Source organism: Hemitrygon akajei, chromosome 2 (genome assembly GCF_048418815.1).
Source record: "Hemitrygon akajei chromosome 2, sHemAka1.3, whole genome shotgun sequence".
In the NCBI taxonomy this organism is placed as follows: Eukaryota; Metazoa; Chordata; class Chondrichthyes; order Myliobatiformes; family Dasyatidae; genus Hemitrygon; species Hemitrygon akajei.
Window position 1 is genome coordinate 14,229,433 of NC_133125.1, and position 20,748 is coordinate 14,250,180.

Consider the following 20,748-nt stretch of genomic DNA (forward strand, 5'->3'; position numbering starts at 1 on the left):
GTCAGTTGTGCTGTGAGGATTACATTCCTTGACTTCTCTAGTGCCTTTAACACCATCCAGCCCAAGATCTTAAGGCACAAACTAACGGAGATGGGAGTAGACTCTCACATGGTGGATTGGATAGTGGACTACTTGACAGATAGACCTCAGTATGTGCGGTTGGGAGACTGTAGGTCTGACACGGTGGTCAGCAGCACAGGAGCGCCGCAGGGAACCGTACTCTCTCCAGTCCTGTTCACCCTGTACACATCAGACTTCCAATATAACTCGGAGTCCTGCCATGTGCAGAAGTTCGCTGATGACACGGCCATAGTGGGGTGTGTCAGGAATGGACAGGAGGAGGAGTATAGGAAACTGATATAGGACTTTGTGATATGGTGCAACTCAAACTACCTGCGTCTCAATATCACCAAGACCAAGGAGATGGTGGTGGACTTTAGGAGATCTAGGCCTCATATGGAGCCAGTGATCATTAATGGAGAATGTGTGGAGCAGGTTAAGACCTACAAGTATCTGGGAGTACAGTTAGACGAGAAGCTAGACTGGACTGCCAACACAGATGCCTTGTGCAGGAAGGCACAGAGTCGACTGTACTTCCTTAGAAGGTTGGCGTCATTCAATGTCTGTAGTGAGATGCTGAAGATGTTCTATAGGTCAGTTGTGGAGAGCGCCCTCTTTTTTGTGGTGGCGTGTTGGGGAGGAAGCATTAAGAAGAGGGACGCCTCACGTCTTAATAAGCTGGTAAGGAAGGCGGGCTCTGTCGTGGGCAAAGTACTGGAGAGTTTAACATTGGTAGCTGAGCGAAGGGCGCTGAGTAGGCTACGGTCAATTATGGATAACTCTGAACATCCTCTACATAGCACCATCCAGAGACAGAGAAGCAGTTTCAGCGACAGGTTACTATCGATGCAATGCTCCTCAGACAGGATGAAGAGGTCAATACTCCCCAATGCCATTAGGCTTTACAATTCTACCGCCAGGACTTAAGAACTTTTTAAAGCTATTATTAATGCTTTTTGAGATGGTGATTTAGATGCATATCATATTTTTTTACTGAGTTAAGTATTGTATGTAATTAGTTTTGCTACAACAAGTGTATGGGACATTGGAAAAAAGTTGAATTTCCCCATGGGGATGAATAAAGTATCTATCTATCTATCTATCTATCTAAATATCACCTGATTATTAACTGAACACTTTAGTCACTTGCTAATTTTATTTTATTTGTTCATAGACTGTGGGTGTTGCTGAAAAAACACTGCATTTGTTGCCCTTGAATTGAGCAGTTTGCTTGCTCACACCTCTCTAATTTCAAACAGAAATTACACACTCCTCCCTTTTTATCATTCTCAACTGACCACCGTTAATAAACGCAGTCCTCCCTTTTTATCATTCTCAACTGACCACTGTTAATAAACGCAGTCGTTATAAATAATCTGCCTTATTTATCAGTGGGATTAAGCCACAGTACCCCACAAGCCTTGTCTGCCATTTAAGAGGCATTTGGATATGTACATAGAGTGGAGGGTCTTGGTTAGTAATGGGCCTAATGCAAGCAACTGGGACTGGCAGGGAGGATGCCTTACCCAGCAAGGAATAGCTGGACTGAAGGGCGAGTTTCCATGCTGTGTTATTCTCTGGCTCTATGACTAGTTTGGTTGTAACCTCATCATACAATCCTTTCCAACAATTACCCACCGCTGTCTGCAAAGATTTTCTCATTCTCCCAGTGACAACATGGGCTTCCTCCCACATTCCAAAGACCTACACAGCCCACTATTTTTCTAAGCTCTATGTACCTATCTAAGAGGCTCTTAAAAGACGATACTTGAGGGCTGTCCTCCGTACATTCTTGGACTATTTTGGTTGTTGATGCAAACAACACATTTCACTGTATGTTTCCCTGTTTCGATAGACATGTGACAAATAAAGCTAATCTTTAATCTGTAATCTCCACCCTATTTATTTAGTAATGCCTTCAAAATTTGACTTTTTTTTATAAAGAACATATGTCCAGACATAATATGAAGCTAACTACCTTGCAAAGTTAACTACAGAACTGCCCTGAGCAGGGGTCAATGCCTTCAGCAAAAGTATGGAGGGTAATTTATTTTAAAGACTCCTACACAAGAGACAGCATTGCCCATGCTCACACAACTGCCAGTGCAAGGATGACATGGTAAATAATGTAAATAAAGTTGAAAGAGTACAGAGAAAATTTACAAGAATGTTGCCATGTCTGGAGGACCTGAGTTGTATGGAAAGTTTGACTAGGTTAGGATTTTATTCCTTGGAATGTAGAAGATTGAGGGGAGATTTTATAGAGCTATTCAAAATTAAGAGGGGTATAAGAGCATAAGATATAGGAGCAAAATTAGGCCATTTGCCTAAGTCTGTTCTGTATAGATAGGGTAAATGCAAGCGGGCATTTTGCACTGAGGTGGGGGGGATTACAACTAGAGGTCATAGGTTAAGGGTTAAAGGTGAAAAGTTTAAGGGGAACACATGGGGAAACTTCTTCACTCAGAGGGTCTTGAGAGTGTGGAATGAGCTGCCAGTGCAAGTGGTGTACATAAGTTCAATTTCAACGTTTAAGAGAAGTTTGGATAAGTACATAGATGGCAAGGGTATGGAGGGCTGTGGTCCCAGTGTGGGTCTATGGGAGTAGGCAGTTTAAATGGTTCACAGCATGGACTAGATGGGCTGAAGAGCCTGTTTCTGTGCTGTACTTTTCTGTGACTCCATTTCTTCCCTGCTGCAACTATGAGGAAATTGATAATTAATTCACTAATCAGATTATTGCTGGTCTCCAAATAGCATCCTACAAAAAAACTTCAACATCTATTGCATTGTATCCCTCTCAGGCACAAGTTGTATCAGCCATTGCACAGTGGGAGCACAAAAGGAAAATACTGTAAACACTAAAAATCTAAAAACAGTTCAGACACAGCATGTGAACAAAGAAACAATTATATTTTTTTCAAATTAATGACGATGTGTGAGTACCAGTAATAAAATTTAGGAAAGCCTCTACTTTCTCTGGAGGCTAAAGAAATTCAACATGTCCCCACTGACTCCTCCATTTTTTATCAAAGCACCATGGGAATTATTCTTCCCTTTCCCATAGAAGATACAAAAGCTGGGCACACCACCAGGCTCAAGGACATTTCTATCCCACTTTTAGGAAACTATAGTTCAAATCCCTGGTGTCTTAAGATAGACTCTTGGTCTCACATGCTACCTTGTTATGGCCTTGCATCTCTAGAGACTGAAAGCACGTACCACCAGGCTCAAGGACAGCTTCTATCCCATCGTTAGGAACTCTTGTACGATAAGATGGACTCTTGGCGTCGGCTTCTACCTTTTCATGATTTTACACTTTATCGTTTACCTGTATGGTGCTTTCTCACTTCATTCTGCATTGTTTTTGTTGTTCCTTCATCGACCTCAATGCACTGTGTGATGATCTGATCTGTATGAATAGTGTGCAAGACAAGTTTTTCACTGTGTCTTGGTACATGCAACAGTAATAAACCAAATCCAGTAATAAGAGCAAAAATAAAAAGAAAGTTCTTTATAATAGGAAGGGAAGAGAAATGAAATAATAGAAGAGAGGAGAACAGGAGGAAGTAAATCATAAATTTGGCATAGGAAAAAGAAGAAACCAACTGTCAGAGAGTCAAAAACAAAAATTGGAATTGGAAGCTTTGGTCCACCTGGAACTAAATTGTATCAGCCGGCATTACTCCACAAACATATAACATTGATGCCGATAAGAGCTTATTGTGGGCAAACTAGCTTTCACGTACATTTCAATAGTTGATTAACCGAAACTTAATGTGACACCTAATGAAAAGTGAAAGTAACTTTTCGAATGCACGTCTCTTTTCTTCTTGTGAGTGACACAAAGAACTGCAAATTTGTGGGAGTCGACTTTAAAAAATTTTCAATGCATAAACACGTGGCCAAGTGGTTAAGGCTTTGGGCTGGCGGTCTGAAGGCCATTAGTTTGAGCCTCAGACAAGACAGTGTGTGTGTCCTTGAGCAAGGCACTTAACCACACATTGCTCCTGCACGTTTATAGCCCAGTGGCGGCAGTTGGTGCAGTATGGACAAGACAGGACAGGACAAGGCCTTCCTAATATTTTGGATTAGCCATGCAAAATGTAAAGTTTCAAACTAATTTTCTTCAGTCACTTGCCCATGCCCTGAGCAATGCTGTCCCTAGCAGATCCTAGCATGACTGCAGCACAAGACTGATGTTTGGTTCTGTCTCGTGCATCCTCACCAAGATATCTTCTGGTGGTTGGCTTCAGTCCTGTGGGGCACCAGTGATGCTGGATAACAGGTGAGGCACCTCAGGCAATGGGATTCAACAAGTAAAGTCATAAACATGAGAAAGTCTGCAGATGCTGGAAATCCAGAGCAACACACAAAAAATGCTGGAGGAACTCAGCAGGTCAGACAGCGTCTATGGAAATGAATAGAGTGTCGATGTTTTGGGCCAAGAACTTTCTCTAGGACTGAGAAGGAAGGGGGAAGATGCCAGAATAAAAAGGTGGGGGTAAGGGAAGGAGGCTAGCTGGAAAGTGAAAGGTGAAGCCAGGTGAGTGGGAAAGGCAAAGGACTGGAGAGGAAGGATTCTGATAGGAGAGAAGTATTGATAAAGAGAAGGAAGAAGGGACCCAGGTGAAGTGATAAGTAGGTGAGGTAAAAGGTCAGAATGGGGATGGGGGGGGGGGGGGAAGAGAATTTGTTTACCATAAGGCATAGGAGCAGAATTAAGCCATTTGGCCCATCGAGTCTGCCCCTCCAATCATGACTGAGCTTTTTTCCCCTCCTCAACCCCATTCCCTAGCCTTCTTCCCATAACCTTTGATGCCATGCCCAATCAAGAACCCATCAATCTCTGCCTTAATACACCCAGCAACTTGGCCTCCACAGCTGCCTATGGTAATAAATTCCACAAATTCACCACCTTCTGGCTAAAGACATTACTCTGGATCTCTGTTTTAAATGGATACCCCACTGTCCTAGACTCCCCCACCATGGGAAACATACTTTCTACATCTACTCTGTCTTTTAACATTTGAAATGGTTCAATGAGACCCCCCCTCATCCTTCTAAATTCCTGCAAGTCCAGACCCAGAGCCATCAAATGCTCCTCGTATGATAACCCTTTCATTCCCTGAATCATTCTTGTAATCCTCTGCTGGACCCTGTCCAATACCAGCACATCTTTTTTTAGATGAGGAGCCTGATATTCACATCATCAGGTTGGAGGTTGCCCAGACGGAATAAGGATGCTTCTCCACGGCTCTGATTATTTTAGCTTTTATGGAACTGATGTTGAGTGCCAGACTTTTACCACTGGCAGAACATTCACTTAAGCGAATCCAACACCACTTGCTGAATGCGAGGAATGATACTGTCATTGAGCTCATCTGAGCTCTACAGAAGTAAGGCAAAGGATTTAAAATAGCACAGGGACATGGAACAACTAATGTGACCAAACTTACTTTAATAAAATGGTTAAAAGCAAATAATAAAATAGGTAGCTGGATTTAGGAGAAATATACAACCAAGGGAACTTCATATCAACTCTCAGAAAATCATAAGTAAAACTTGCAAGTGGAAGCACAAGTGTTGCTGAATTGCCGCTGCCAATATTTGTCCTTCAATAGCATAAAAACATTGTTATTTCCACATTGCAGTTTGTGGGACTCTGCTGTGGGTAAAAGAGCTCATACACATTATAGACATGTGCATATCCCAACTGCTTACTTAATACTCTGCCCATTATGCCTGCTGTCCATCTGTCTGACCTTGGCCACTCAGATATGGAAGGATTCTTCGTTGCTGTTTCTGTAGCAATTTTGTTTTACCAGTCAGGATTGTTAGCCCTGAGCTGAACCCGTGAACTCGAAGGACAAGTAGACAACTGGCCTCTACCCTTTGACCAGTTTGACAATAGGTGACCCTATTATGAGCCAAAGCACAATGCCCTGACAATCCTAGCTATATATTTATTTTCCTGTTTTTCATTTGGGTAAATTCTTCAGGTTTATCAAGTTTTGAGAAGCTTGATCTACAAAAAAAAAACACTGCTAAACAAATGTTAACTTGTATTAAAAAGTAAGGGTAGAACAAAATTAGTCCAGTTACCTCTTCGATTCTTTTTCTGCTGTTTAATACCATGACTGATCCAAATTTCAATCCCCTTAACTGTAAGTTCACCTATAAACCAAAAATATTGCCCAGTCTTCACAGCACTCTGGGGTAAAGAATTCCAGAGGTTGATAAACCTGAGAACAAATTCCATCTCATCTGTGCCTTCAATGGGTAACCTCTTATTCTGAAACTACCCTCCGTGGTTCGATTTTCCTTTCAAGAAAGGCCAACATTCTATTTGCCTTTCTAATTACTTTCCGTACCTGTATGCCAATTTCAGTGTTTATAATATCATGACACACAGACTGTAATCTCACACCATTTAGACAATATTCTGTTTGATTATGGCTTCTGTCCCCTTCTTTCCCAGTTCTGTTGAAGGGGCTCTGCCTGAAACATCGACTGTCTATTCCCCTTCATAGATGCTGCCTGTCCTGCTGAGTTCCTTCAGCATTTTGTGCAGTATGTGTTGCTCAAGATTTCCAGCATCTGCAGAACCTCTCATCCCCAATACTTTGCTTTTACTTTCTCCTGACCACATTCTTGTTTCTGCACGTATATTCCATCAGACAAATTTATGCCCTCTTGCTTTGCACATCTCTACTTTGCAGAATCTATGTTCTTCACATTCAAATGATCAGATCTGATTATTGATCTGAGAAGTGAAGGAGGGGGCAATAAGTTTATATTTCTTCAATATGCTGAGAACTCTACAGAATCTAGGAAATCATGGAAGCTCATAACCAATGCATCACTATCTCTGAAAATGATTCCAGGATGTAAAATTCAAGGGAATTGTCAGCCTTTAAATCCACTTGCTTACCCAGTTCTTTTCCACCACTGATGATGATTTGGCAATAAGTTTCTCCCTCTCTTCTGCCACATGATCGTTCAATAAACATCTGCAACTGGAAATTTATTGCTGAAATAGCATTTACAAAACAACTATAATATCATGAACAAAAAAAAAAATCAGACCATAACTTGTTGGAAGTAGAGCAGATTAACAGGTCATTTATTCCATTACTATTTGTGTGTCCTTGGTATAAAGGTAAAAGCTATAAGGAGAGAAAACACGAAATGTGAAGGTAAGCTAGTCATAATAAAGAAGACAATGCCAAACTTTTTTCAGAGATACAGTATGAAGAGTAAAAGATAGTTGAGAGCGGATATCGGGTCCCTGGAAAATGACACTGGAGAAGTAATAATGGGGGAGGAAAAGAAATGGTAAACAAAATAAATATTTTGCACCAGACTTCATTGTGAAAGATAGTAGCAGAGAAAAAGATGAAATATAAAGATAAGCTAGCCAATAATATAAAAAGGATACAAAAAGATTTTTTCAGATATTTAAAGAGTAAAAGAGGGACAAGATTGTATATTGGACCGCTGGAGAGGTAGTAATGAGGGACAAAGAAATGGCATCTGAACTTAATCAGTATTTTGTATCAATCTTCACTGTAGAAGACACTAGCAGTATGCCAGAAATTCAAGAGTGTCAGGAGGCAGAAGTGAGTGTAGCTGCTATTATTAAAATAACTTGGGAAGCTGGAAGGTCTTAAGCTAGATAAGTCACCTGAACCAGATGGATACACCTCAGGGTTCTGAAAGAGGTAGCCGAAGAGATTGTCAATACTTAAGTAATGATTTTTCAAGATTCACTAGATTCTGGAATGGTTCCAGAGGACTGGAAATTTGCAAATAACACTCCACTCTTTAAGAAGGATGGGAGGCAGAAGAAAGGAAATTATAGTCCAGTTAGCCTGACTTCAGTAGTTGGGAAGATGTCCATTATTAAGGATGAGGTTTAGGGGTATTTAGAAGCACACAATAAAAAAGGCCAAAGTAAGCATGGTTTCCCAAAGAGGAAATCTTGCCTGACATGTCAGCTGGAATTATTTGAGACAATAACTCGCAGGATAGACAGAGTAGAGTCAATGGATGTTGTTTACATGGATTTTCAGAAAGCCTTTGACAAGGTGCCACACATGAGGCTTGCTTAACACGTTAAGAGACCATGGTGTTACAGAAAAGATACTAGCATGAACAGTAAAATGGCTAACTGGCAGGAAGCAAAAGTGGGATTAGAGGTGGGCTTTTCTGGTTAGCTGCCGGTGACTAGTGGTGTTCTGCATGAGACAGTGTCGGGACCAATTCTTTTCATGTTATATGTCAACAATTTGGATGACAAATTGATGGCTTTTGGCCAAGATTGCAGAAGATAAAAAAATAGGTGGAAGGGCAGTAGTGCTCATGAAGCAGGAAGTCTGTGGAAGGACTTAGAAAAATTAAGAGAATGAGCAAAAAAATGGCAGATGGAATAGTGTTGGGAAGTGTATGGTCATGTACTTTGGTAGAAGGAATAAAGGCACAGACTATTTTCTAAATGGAGAAAATTCAAAAATCAGAGGTGCAAAGGGACTTGACAGTCCTTCTGCAGGTTTCCCTAAAGGTTAACTTGCAGGTTGAGTCAGTTAAGGAAGGCAAGTGCAATGTTAGCATTCATTTCGAGAAGACTAGAATATGAAAGCAGAATATGAGATTATTTTCATATATGAAATATGAAAATATGCTGGTGCTTTATAAGCGATTGGTCAGATGGCAATTGGAGTGAGCAGTTTTGGGTCCCTTATTTAAGAAGAGTGTGCTGGCTTTGGAAAGGGTCTAGAGGAGGTTCACAAGAATCTGGGAATGAAAGGGTTAACATATGAAGAGGCTCTGGTCCATACTCACTGGAGTTTAGAAGAATGAAGGGAATCTCATTGAAACCTATCGAATATTGAAAGGCTGAGATAGAGTGGATGTGGAGAGATGTGTCCTATTGAGGGGAAGTCTAGGACCATAGGACACAGCATCAGAATAGAGAGACATACATTTAGAACAGAGATGGGGAGGAATTTCTTTAACCAGAGGATGGTGAATCTCTGGAATTCATTGCCACAGACAGCTGTGGAGGCCAAGTCATTAGGTATATTGAAAGCGGAGGTTGATAGATTCTTGATTAGTCAGGGCGTCAAAGGTTATGGGGAGAAGGCAGGAGAATGGGGTTGAGAGGGATAATAAATCAGCCCTAATAGAATGGCGGAACAGACTTGATAGGCTGAATGGCCTATGTCTTACGGTTGTATGGTATGTGCAAAATTACTTTTTTAAAATGAAAACAAAATAATGAAGCCAAATTTCAAAAATAATCAATTGCAAAATATTAAGTTTGCTTTTTTACTCGTTAACTACATTCAATGTTACAGAGCTTGAACAATTTCACATTTCTGTACAAAATTAGTTTTGAAGGTACATTCATTCAGAACCCAAATTTCACTGGTCTTTTCACGTAACTGAGATCGTCAAAGTGGGACCATCCATGTGTCTGTCACCTGTATTCTTCCCATCACATCTCAGTGACCAGACCCGAAAACAATGCTCAGTCTGTCTTACTGGCCACAGCATTAGTTAGATAACGATTTTCCTAGGTTTGTATTCATTGTTTATACTAGATTGTATGGTAAATGGTATTTAATTCTCATAATACAATAAAGTGCTAATCACTAATCCATTGAATAGCATATTAAATGCTGAACTCTTTTTTAAAAATAGATTAACAAGATTCCAGCAAAATGGCAGTGAAAGACTGTTTAGTTACAAAGTTAAAACCAGTGCTTTTAAAGAGTCGATTTTTAAAAAAATAGATAAAATTCATTACAAGTCTGCAATTTCTGGCCTACTTCATTCAATTGCATTAAATATTTTGCCATAGAAAGTCTATTTTAAAAATTATCTGTTTTGTTTATCTTTCTGTAAAGTAACTTGGAGGAAAGGAATATGTCCTCAAAACAGTTCTGTTCTCCCTTAAGCTTTGATCAACTGATGGACAAGAGATATTTTTGAATTCTTGAGATCCTTTCTGACATTGAAGAACATTAGAACTGTCAATAGTCGGAGTATTCTTCGAGTTATTTCGACCTTTTTCTTCAATTATTCGTGCCATCATGTAGCTAACTTTCCTCTGATGCGCCAGAGCCTCCTCCTTATCATTTAACTGCCAACATAAATCAGAGAAACAGAATTTTATTTAATCATTTATAGAGGAATTTAAAAACAGAATATGTAGTGAATAATTTTTCATAAGGCGCAGCATGGTAGCATAGCGGTTAGTGTAACACTATTACAGCACCAGTAACCAGGGTTCAATTTCTGCTGCTGTCTGTAAGGATGTTTGCATGGTTTCTCTGTGACAGCATAGGTTTCCTCCCACATTCCAAAGACGTACAGGTTAGCAGATTAATTGGTTACGTGGGTGCTATTGTGTGGCGTGGAAGGGCCCTTTACTGTGCTGTATCTCTAAATAAATTAAAAATAAATAAATTCAAGTCTGTTAAAAACAATTATAGGAAGGATGTCAAGGCAGAAGAGGTCTACCAGGATGCTGTCTAGAACATGCTGTTTAGAGGGCATGAGCTGTAGGGAGAGACTGGACAAACTTGGGTTGTTTTCTTTGGAGCGGTGGAGGCTGAGGGGAGATCTGATAGAGGTTTATAAGATTATGAGAGGCATAGATAGTGTAAACAGACATTATCTTTCTCCCTCCTCTCTGGCAAAAGGTACCGAAGCATTCAGGCTGTCACAATCAGACCGTGCAACAGTTTCTTCCCCCTAAGCCATCAGATTCCTCAATACCCAGAGTCTAGACTGACCTCTACATCATTTATTATTATATAGAAATTTGTCCTCTACTGTGCCTATTGTCTTGTTTATTAATTAATTATTGTACTGCCCTGCACTGTTTTGTGCACTTTATGTAGTCCTGCGTAGGTCTGTAGTCTAGTGCAGTTTTTATGTTATTTTACGTGGTCTAGTGCGGCCTTGAGTTGTCTCACATAGTCTAGTGTAGTTCAGTGTTGTTTCATGTAGCACCATGGTCCTGGAGGAACGTTGTTTCATTTTCACTGTGTACTGTGCTCACAGTTTATGGTCGAAATGACAATAAAAAGCGACTTGATGTGACTTGATCTTTCTCCCAGGGTTGAATTGTCTAATATCAGGGGACATGGATTTAAGGTGAGTGGGGGTAAGTTCAAAGGAGATGTGTGGGGCAAGTTATCTTTATTCTTCCCCCCTCCCCCATAGAGAATGGTGGACGTGTTGGGCACACTGCCTGGTATGGGGGTAGAGGATTTTTTAAGAGACATTTAGATAGGCACATGAACATGAGGGAAATGGAAAGATATGGACATTGTGTAGACAGAAGAGATTAGTTTAGATGGTTATTTGATTATTAATTTAATTGGTTTAGCGCAACATTCTGGGCTGAATAGTCTTGTTCCAGTGCTGTACCGTTCTATGTTATAATATATAACACTGCATTGGATTGGTATAAATAAGGCAGATCATTCAGATTCAGTCCGAATGACCCAAATTGACTGCCCCCAATTCTCATTTTCTCCTCTTTTCCATTTCCCCCATGCCTCAGACATGCTGGTTTAAAGATAAAGATTAGCTTTATTTGTCACAAGTACATTTAAACATACATTGAAATGTGTCATTTTGTGTCAATGACCAAAACAGTCTGAGATATGCTGGGCATGCTTCCGGTGCCAATACAGCATGCTCGCAACTGGTTAACCCTAACCCTAAGCTTATGTCTTTGGACTGTGGGAGGAAACCAGAACACCTGGAAGAAACTAATACAGTCACGGTGAAAATGTACTACTCCTTACAGGGAAGTGAACCCCGATTGTGACCTCTGGTGCTGTACAGCAATTGTGCTAACTACTACAATACCATGCAGCAGCAAGTTTGTAGGTTACTGTAAATTCCCCTAATGTGGTTGGTGGTAGGACAATTGGAAGGGTGGGCAGTGATAAGTGAGTGTTGTGGAAGTGTTAATGGACCACTGAGGAAATAGTTTGAGGAGATGCGATTGACCCAGAGTTGTTAAAGAGTGAAAGCATTGAATGTATGTATTTAAGATATAGGGAACTATAAAATACAAATGTGAGCACAGCTCAGTCAAGACCACATTTATATCAAACTGTGGACCCACTGCCTTTGGAATATATTAGGCTGATGTTTTGTTGCCAATCTATAAACTCAGGTTTCTCTAGTTATTTTCCATGAGACATCATTGAAACTGGACATATCCATGTACTTTCTCACTTGTTGGAAATGAAATCTGGCTACATCTTTGCTCCTAACTTGTTCTATTTTGCATTCTGCTGGTGTGACGAGGTTGTACGTCTAGTAGTTCTGTTCAGTATGCTGTAAATGTGAACATTATGTGCTCAAGTTTTTTTATATAAATTGTGACATAAAACAACATTCTTGTACATTGTTCAGATTTACTTATTTAATTTCATTTGCCAATTTTCTGTCAAATTTATTATTTATTATTATTATTGATTTCAGAAGTGTGAGATCATGTTATTGAGTAATATCAATATAAACCACTTATCAATATTAAAAAATTGCCATGTAGACATATTTCTACTTCTTAGCAAAGCAGCTACCACAGAAAGTCTGTTGTACTCCAAATTATCAAAAGCTATTTACAGTTTTAAAATTATTGAGAAAATTTCTTAATTGTAATGTCTTATAAATAATGCTGTTCTGGCTCATTTTAGCAAATTATGAATTTTAGCATAATTCATTGACTAATTATGAAACAATGAGGGATCACAACTGAAATGTTACCAGCTATTCAATTATTAGGAGAGGGTACTGAGGGAGAAAATCAGCACATTAGACTTTTTAGTCCCTCTTGTAGCATTTGCAACACTTTTTAATAATATATACAGCACTGTGCAAAAGTCTTAGGCATATATCTCAGGTGCACAGTACTGTATTTGTCATTGTGGAGTGGGGAGCGAGTTTATAAATCAGGTGGGAGCAAAGGATGTTGGGGATGGCAACAGTGGAGCGCTGCAAGAGGGGTGTGGGACAGGTGGCAGAGAAGGACTGCCAGGGGCAGGGGGTGATGTGGGTACAGACACACAGTTCTGAGACACCAGGCAAGGTCATTTGATTCCAAACAATTGGTTTATTGATCATTACAGAATGTCTCTCTAGTGCTTCTTGCTCCCTCCCTTTTCCCTCCCCCTTTTCTCAACCATGATTCCCCTCTCCCTGCCCCCTTCCCACTCTCAGCCCACAATACAGACCCATATCAGAATCAGGTTTATCCTCACTCATATATGTCATGAAATTTCTTTTTTATTGTTGTGGCAGCAGTACAGTGCAACACATAAAATTACTACAGTACTGCGTGAAGGTCTTATGCGCTCTAGCTATATAAGATATGTGCCTAAGAATTTTGCACAGTACAGTATCTGACTCCTAGTATTCCCTAACTATTGAATTAGTAGAAAATAAAATGTAATAATTCTTCCTTAACACTTGAACATCTGATGTAATATTCTATAGAATCTGTTCTCCCCAGCCCCAGTTAATTATGAGGGGTAATATTGGAAGCATACTGACCAACTCAATAAGCACCCTTAGCACCTCCTGGGGGTCATCCAAGAATTCCAGTTTCTTGTAGTCAGCTGAGGAATTGAACAGTCCCTTCAACCTTTGCCCAAGTGTTGTAAGGTTCACTTCCGTTCTGTCAGCAGGATCTGGAATGGCGTGGAAGACACAAGATCAATGCATTGGAGGATAACATTGGTCAAAAGTAAAAAAAAACACAAGTGATTCTGTAGCTGCTGGAAATCCAGAGGAACATACACAAAATGCTGGAGAAACTCAGCAGGACAGGCTGCATGATAGAGGAATAAACAGTCGATGTTTTGGGCCGAGACTCTTCATTCATCAACTCTTTATTCCTCTCCACAGATGCTGTGGGACCTGCTGAGTTCTTCCAGTAATTTGTGTGTTACGCTATATGAAAGTTTGAATTGATTTGTGACTGAAGGCGACCGATACATTTAGACACAAGTCCCCAGGGCAGACTAAAATACAAGTTGTTCCACTGTATAACGAGTGTATCTGGACAGGTTTTGTGCTGCCTGAGATTGGGAAGCAAAAGTCAAGCTTCACCTTTCCAGTCCCACTGATGAAGTGTAACCACAAAGTGTCACTCTCAGCACTGCTGGCCGGCTACTGATGGCTTTCATAGCCAGTGAAAAGTGGGCCCAATGAAATGAATAGACAAATCATCTACTGAGAGACAATAGATTGATTTAGTAAATTAAATAGTCAAATGAACTGATTCACGAAATCACATTCAAGTTTAATTGTCATTCAACCATGCATGAATACCTGTGAACAGGCAAACAAAACAGAGTTACACTGGGGCCAAGGTGCAAACCACAGTACCAACAGTCACACATAGCACAAGGCACATATAAGATAGCAAACACTTAAGATATCTGTAAAATACAGTCCCACAAAAAGAAGTCCAAGACCCTGAGTTTATGAATGTTGTAGCAGTTGGCAGTTGAATGCAGTACAGCTTGTCTTCTGCCAAGCAAACACCAGAGGACAGCACTGATTTCAGCTTGGATGCCGTGCCTCACCTTCTCTGGTGAATGGCACCAAGTATTGTGTTCAGTTCTGGTCACCTCGTTTTAGGAAGGATGTCCAGCTTTAGAGAGGGCTCAGAGGAGCTTTACCAGGATGCTTCCTGGATTATAGATCATGTCTTATGAGGATAGGTGAGCAAGCTAGGGCTTTTCTCTTTGGAGTGAAGGAGAGGTGACTTGATAAAGCTAAGATAACAAGAGGCATAGATCGAGTGGCTAGCTAGAGACATTTTCCCAAGGCAGAAATGGCCAATACAGGGGTATAATTTTAAAGCGATTGCAGGAAAGTATGGGTGGGAGATGGCAGAGGTAGATCTTTTTTACACAGAGAGTGCTGGGTGTGTGGAGCACACTGCCAGTGCTAGTGGTTGAATCAGATACATTAGGGAGATTTAAGAAACTCATAAATAGGCACATAGATGAAAGAAAAATGGATGTCTATGTAGGAGGGAAGGGTTAGATTGATCTTGGAATAGGTTAAAGGGATGGCACAACATTGTGGGCTGAAGGGTCTGTACTGTGCTGTACTTTATATTAAGTGTGTAAAACTTCTTATTCTTAATTTTGCAGTAAGTCAAAGGTATTCTGAAACATTTAATTTTAGTGACGTTCTAACTGGGTGCAGAGGCAGTGGGTAGTTAGTGGAAGACCTTTGTTCTGAGGGAGGTGACCTGTTGAACTTCAGCCTGCGTTTGGCAAAACCCAGGCACAGGCCTACCTGCCAGAATAAGGGGTGGGGAGAGGGCGGGGCCCCAATAACATCCCAACATCCCCATTGTAGATGTACCTTGTTTGGACGGTGTCCATACGAGCCCTTTCTTCAGATATTTTCTATGCAGTTTTCTTACTTCAGTAAGTCGCTGAGTTTGGTCATTTGTCCTTTTCAATTGATGTTCAAAGGCACTTCGAAATGCATCAGCCATAAGATGTGCCTCTTCCTCACGCTTTCTTTGAAGATCAATCTAATGGTTTGCAATGAGATGCAAAAAAAAGTAACTTAGTTGACTTATTTTTTAATATATTCTTACAACAGCTCGAACTGCTGCCAACTCTTTTCTCCTGATCAATGTATCAATGACAGTTGAGATTTCCAGTGGTGGGTGAGTTCAGGAACAGAGGCCTTAGGACATTCCTTTAGAACAGAGAAGAGGAGGAATTCTTCTAAATTCCAACGAGTACAGGCCCAGAGCCATCAAATGCTCCTCATACATTTCAGGCCTTAGTCTAACAAGTCATAGCTTCAATGCACCTTTAAGGCTAAGCTGAATATTATTTTAACAATTCTCAGAATCCAAATCATAATCAGTTTTAATATCACTGGCATACGGTATGTCATGAAGTTTGTTGTTTTATCGCAGCAGTACATTGCAACACATAATAATGAGTCAAGAGAGAACATTAAGGAGCAAATTTACATGAACATTGAATTCTCCAACTTCCGGTAATTCCCTCCCTCTCCCTTCCCCCATCTCAGTTTCACTCTGCCTCCTCCTCCAGCTGCCTATCACCTCTCTCATGATTCTGCCTTCTTCTACTACCCATAGTGCTTTCCCCTTACATTCCTTCTTCACCTTTCCTGCCTATACCCTCCCTGCCTCCCCTCCCCCACCTCTTGATCTTGCCCCTTACTGGTTTTTCACCTGGCACCTACCAGCCTTCTCCCCCCACCTTCTTTATAGGGCCCCTGCCCCCTCCCTCTTCAGTCCTGACAAAGGGTCTTGGCCGGAAACGTTGACTGCTCATTTCCACGGATGCTGCCCGACCTGCTGAGTTCCTCCAGCTTGTTGTACGTGTTGCTTTGACCCCAGCATCTGCAGTGTACTTTGTGTTTAAAATTTACAAGGATGTTTCCAGGACTTGAGGACGTAAGTTATAGGGAAAGGTTGAATAGGTTAGGACTTTATTCCCCAGAACATTGGAGAATGGGGGGGGGGCGGGAGATTTGATAGAGGTATACAAAATTATAGCTAGGGTAAACGCAGGCTTTGTCCACTCAAAGTCATAGGTTAAGGGTAGAATGCTTAAGGGGAACACGAAGGGGAATGTCTTCACTCAGGGTGATAAGAGGCAGTTTGAGCTGCCAGCAGAAGTTGTGGATGTGGGTTCAATTTCAATACTTAAGAGAAATTTGTATAGATACATGGATGGGAGGTGTCTGGAGGGCTATGGTCTGCATGCAGGTCAACGGGACTAGGCAGATTAATAGTTTAACACAGACTAGATGGGCCAAAGGGCTGTAGTCCATTTAGTTCTGTGCTATAGTGTCCTATGACTCTATTTCCTCTGGGCTTGTGCCAGTGTAACTTTGGCTAAGTGTTAGCAAATCCATGCATTGTGAGGACATACTCACTTCTCACTACTACCATAAGGCAGGACAACTTCACTCACCACTATTCTGAACAAATTCTATGACCTACAGACGCTTTTTCAAAGACTACAATTCATGGCCTCAGAATTTTTTTTATTTGCACATTTGTTATTACCTATACTTCATTTATGTATAGTTTTTCATAAATTCTATTGTGTTTCCTGTAAATTTCTGAAAGTAAATGAATCCCAAGGTTGTATACAGTGACTTATATGCACTTTGATGATAAATTTGATTTGACTTTAATTTGCTTCTCCCATCTTTGCTTCTCTGGGAATGGCAGCACAAAATATCAAGGAATCTAACTCCCTGCTAGTTTTAAAGCAGGGGTTCCCAACCTTTTTATGCTATGGACAATACCAGTGGGCAAGGGGACCCCAGGTTGAGAACCCCTACTCTACTGTGTACTGCCCACATTTTCTATCTTATTTTAATGTATAGATTTTTGTTTAAAATTTACGCCTAGAGTAAACCAATAAATCTGTATATGCTTACAGTCTATAATGGCAATCTTAAACACAAGAGATTGTGCCGATGCTGGAAATCCAGAGCAACACAACACAAAATGCTGGTGGAACTCAGCAGGTCAGGCAGCATCTGCGGACAGGTATAGGCAGTCAACGTTTTGGACTGAGACCTTTCATCGACTTCGACTCTATATTCATTTCCATAGATGCTATCTGACCTACTTCCAGCATTTTGTGTGCGTTGCACAATAAACATCAAGGGTCACAGTTGCCGATTATGGTGAAAAAGTGACATAGCTTAAAAACTTATAGATTATATTTGTGAGTAACACACCTCCTGCTGCAGCGCCAACAGTTGCTTTCGGGTAGCGGCTGCCATCCTGGCACAACCACAAGGCTCCGCGCCGATACCCTTACAGTGACAGGCTCCGAGCACCCCCAGCTGAAGAAGAAGAACAATTTCAATCAATGGCAGTGTCAGCTGAACTGTTGCATTACACTTAAATAATTGTTTATTTAATCAATGTTGTTTATATCCCAAAAAACATTTCTCAGATTTGTTAATAGAATGATGGAACATCAAATGTGCAAAGTTAGTGGTTTGTGTACTAAGAGGTTAGCTTTATTTGTTACATATACATCAACACATCGAAACATACTGTGAAATGCATCAGTGGTGATGTGCTGGAGACAGCTGGCAAGTGTTACCATTCTTCTGGCACGCCCATAGCTTAGTAACCCTAAGTGTGTCTTTGGAATGTGGGAGGAAACTAGAGCATTGAGAGGAAAGCCACGCAGTCCGGGGGAGAATGCAGAAACTCCTTACAGACTGCGGCAGGAATCAAACCCTGATTGGTGAATGCTGGGTATTGAGCAAATACACCAGACCACACCGCCACCGTAATAAGAGATTTAATTAATTCTAAGAGTTCTGAGATGCAAAGGGATTAGTCGCCTTTACCTTGCACCTGGCCAACAGAAGGCAAGCAGTCAGGTAAGTGAATGGGAACCCGAGGGTAGAATCAGAAGGAAGTAGAAAAAACAGTTCAGCTGAAGGAAAGTAAAGAGTGTTAGGTGACCACAGTTTCGTTTACCGTGGGTGTCACTTTAAAACGCCTGGATGAGGCAGGACTATGATGTCAGTATAACAAGCTGCGACAGACCGCTGGAACTTTCGGGGAGGGGGAGAGGGAGAAAGTAAGTTAGTTAGTTAGTTTTGGACTACAAGCTGCTGACCAGAGCTTGCTGTGATAATGGGTAAAGTCTGATACTTTCCTATGCCCAAAGGATTGGGTTGATTAACAGCACACAGTGCATATTGGATGCGTGACTGTCACCTTGTGATATTTCTACGTGGATTTTGGGATGACTCGATGGATAAGATCTTTGGCTACTGTTGCTTCGTTTTCCCAGCGTGGAACCTGTGGAATTCTACGTGATTGCCTCCGCTCTACATTTTAACATGGATTTACCAGTCCTTCCCCTCACTTATTCCGTGGATTACTGGAACTTTCTAGTTTACCATCTTAAGACTTTAAGATCTGTTCCTAAGCTTGACAGTTTGGGAGCCACACACACATAACACTGTTAACTTCTGTTTATTTCGTTTAATTTTCCATATTTTTGAGTAGATACTAATAAATAGTGGTTTAACATTAAAACCTGACTCAGTTTGGGATCTATTGCTGCTGGTACTTAACAAGAGAAAGGAGAAAACAACAGCAGGTGAACAACAATCACAGTACACTGAACTTCCCTGGTTTACATACAGCTAAATTGTGCATGGCCTGTACATATTATCGAGCGCCTGGGGGACTGGTAGCATGGGTTTACGGTGGGGCTTCTGGCACCTGAGAACTCAGATTGCGGCAGCAATTCCAAATAGTGAATGGTTCAGATTGTAAATAGTTCACAAGAATGGAGCAATGCCATATCCTGGGGGTGATCTGTGTTGGGAAACGGCTGATCGTTGAGCACACCAGCAGGGAAAGTGATAATGTAAAATTAAAGGGGTGGTGGTAGAGGCAGGGACATTAGGGACATTTCAGAAACTCTTAGACAGGCACATGGATGATAGAAAAATGGAGGGCTATGTAGAAAGGAAGCATTAGATTGATCTTGGACTGAGTTACAAGGTTGGCATATCATTGTAGGCTGAAGGGTCTGTACTGTGTTCTATAGGCTCTTCATACAAATGCGTACTGCTTTTGTAACAAGATTAGTAAGTCAAGACACAAATATAAACACATAGATGTAATCAGACTCGTGGCCACAGCTGGTATTTTGACATTTTGAAAGAACTAGGTGGAGAGCGCTGTTAGTAAGTGACAAGGGATGACATACTATAATTTCAGAAGGTTGAGATGTAGAAAGTTCATAAGGTTCAGTTTGGGCGGAGATGAGAAATAGTCAAGGTAAGAAATCACTAGTCGGAGTAGTATATCAGTACTCTAACATCAGGTATGTTTGTTAGATGGGTATAATCATAGCCAACCTTAAACAGGATATAAACTGGACAAACTGAATTAGCAAGAGTTCATTATTTTCCAATGGGGAGAAAATTTAAAAAATCAGAGGTGCAAAAGGAGTCCTTGTGCAGGATTCCTTAAAGGTTAACATGCAGGTTGAGTCAGTGGTAAGAAAGGCAAATGTAATGTTAGTGTTCATTTCAAGAGGACTCTAAGATATAAAATCATGGACATTATACTGAGGCTTTATAAGTCATTGGTCAGACCACACTTGGAGTAATGTGAGCACTTTCGGGCCCCTTTTCTAAGAAAGGATGTCTGGCATTGGCAAGGGTCCAGATGAGGTTCACTAGAATGATTTTGGGAACGAAAGGGTTAACACATGAGGAGCCCTTGATGGCTCTGGACCTATACTTGCTGGAGCTTAGAAGGGGTAGATCACATTGTAACCTATTGAATATTGAAAGGCCGAGATAGAGTGGATGTGGAAAGGATGTTTCCTATGGTGGGTGAGTCTAGTACCAGAGGGCACAGCTTCAGAATAAAGGGTTGTCTATTTAGAACAGTGATGAGGAGGAATTTTTTAAGCCAGAAGGTGGTGAATCTGTGGAATTCATTGTCACAGATGGCTTTGGAGACCAAGCATTAAGTATACTTAAAGTGAATATTGATAGGTTCTTGGTTAGTCAAAGCATCAAAGGTTACAGGACAAAGGCAGGAGGATAGTGTTGAGAGAGATAAAAGATCAGAATGTGGAG

General features: G+C 40.9%; 1 protein-coding gene and 1 long non-coding RNA gene across 3 annotated transcripts in view; one reads left to right on the top strand and one right to left on the bottom strand.

Annotated features, from left to right (window-relative positions):
* The window catches only part of LOC140739288 (uncharacterized), a 40,462-nt gene that overhangs the window by 2,884 nt on the left and 16,830 nt on the right, over positions 1–20,748 (top strand). The window lies entirely within an intron of this gene.
* The window catches only part of ccdc125 (coiled-coil domain containing 125), a 44,718-nt gene continuing 31,139 nt past the window's right edge, over positions 7,170–20,748 (bottom strand). For both annotated transcript variants that reach the window (XM_073067436.1, XM_073067427.1), the window contains exons 9-12: positions 17,857–17,964; positions 15,475–15,649; positions 13,645–13,781; positions 7,170–10,207 (exon numbers count right to left, since the gene is read on the bottom strand). In XM_073067436.1, the coding sequence (XP_072923537.1) occupies positions 9,956–10,207; positions 13,645–13,781; positions 15,475–15,649; positions 17,857–17,964 (672 nt within the window). In that variant the 3' untranslated portion in view covers positions 7,170–9,955. The remainder of the gene's footprint in view (positions 10,208–13,644; positions 13,782–15,474; positions 15,650–17,856; positions 17,965–20,748) is intronic.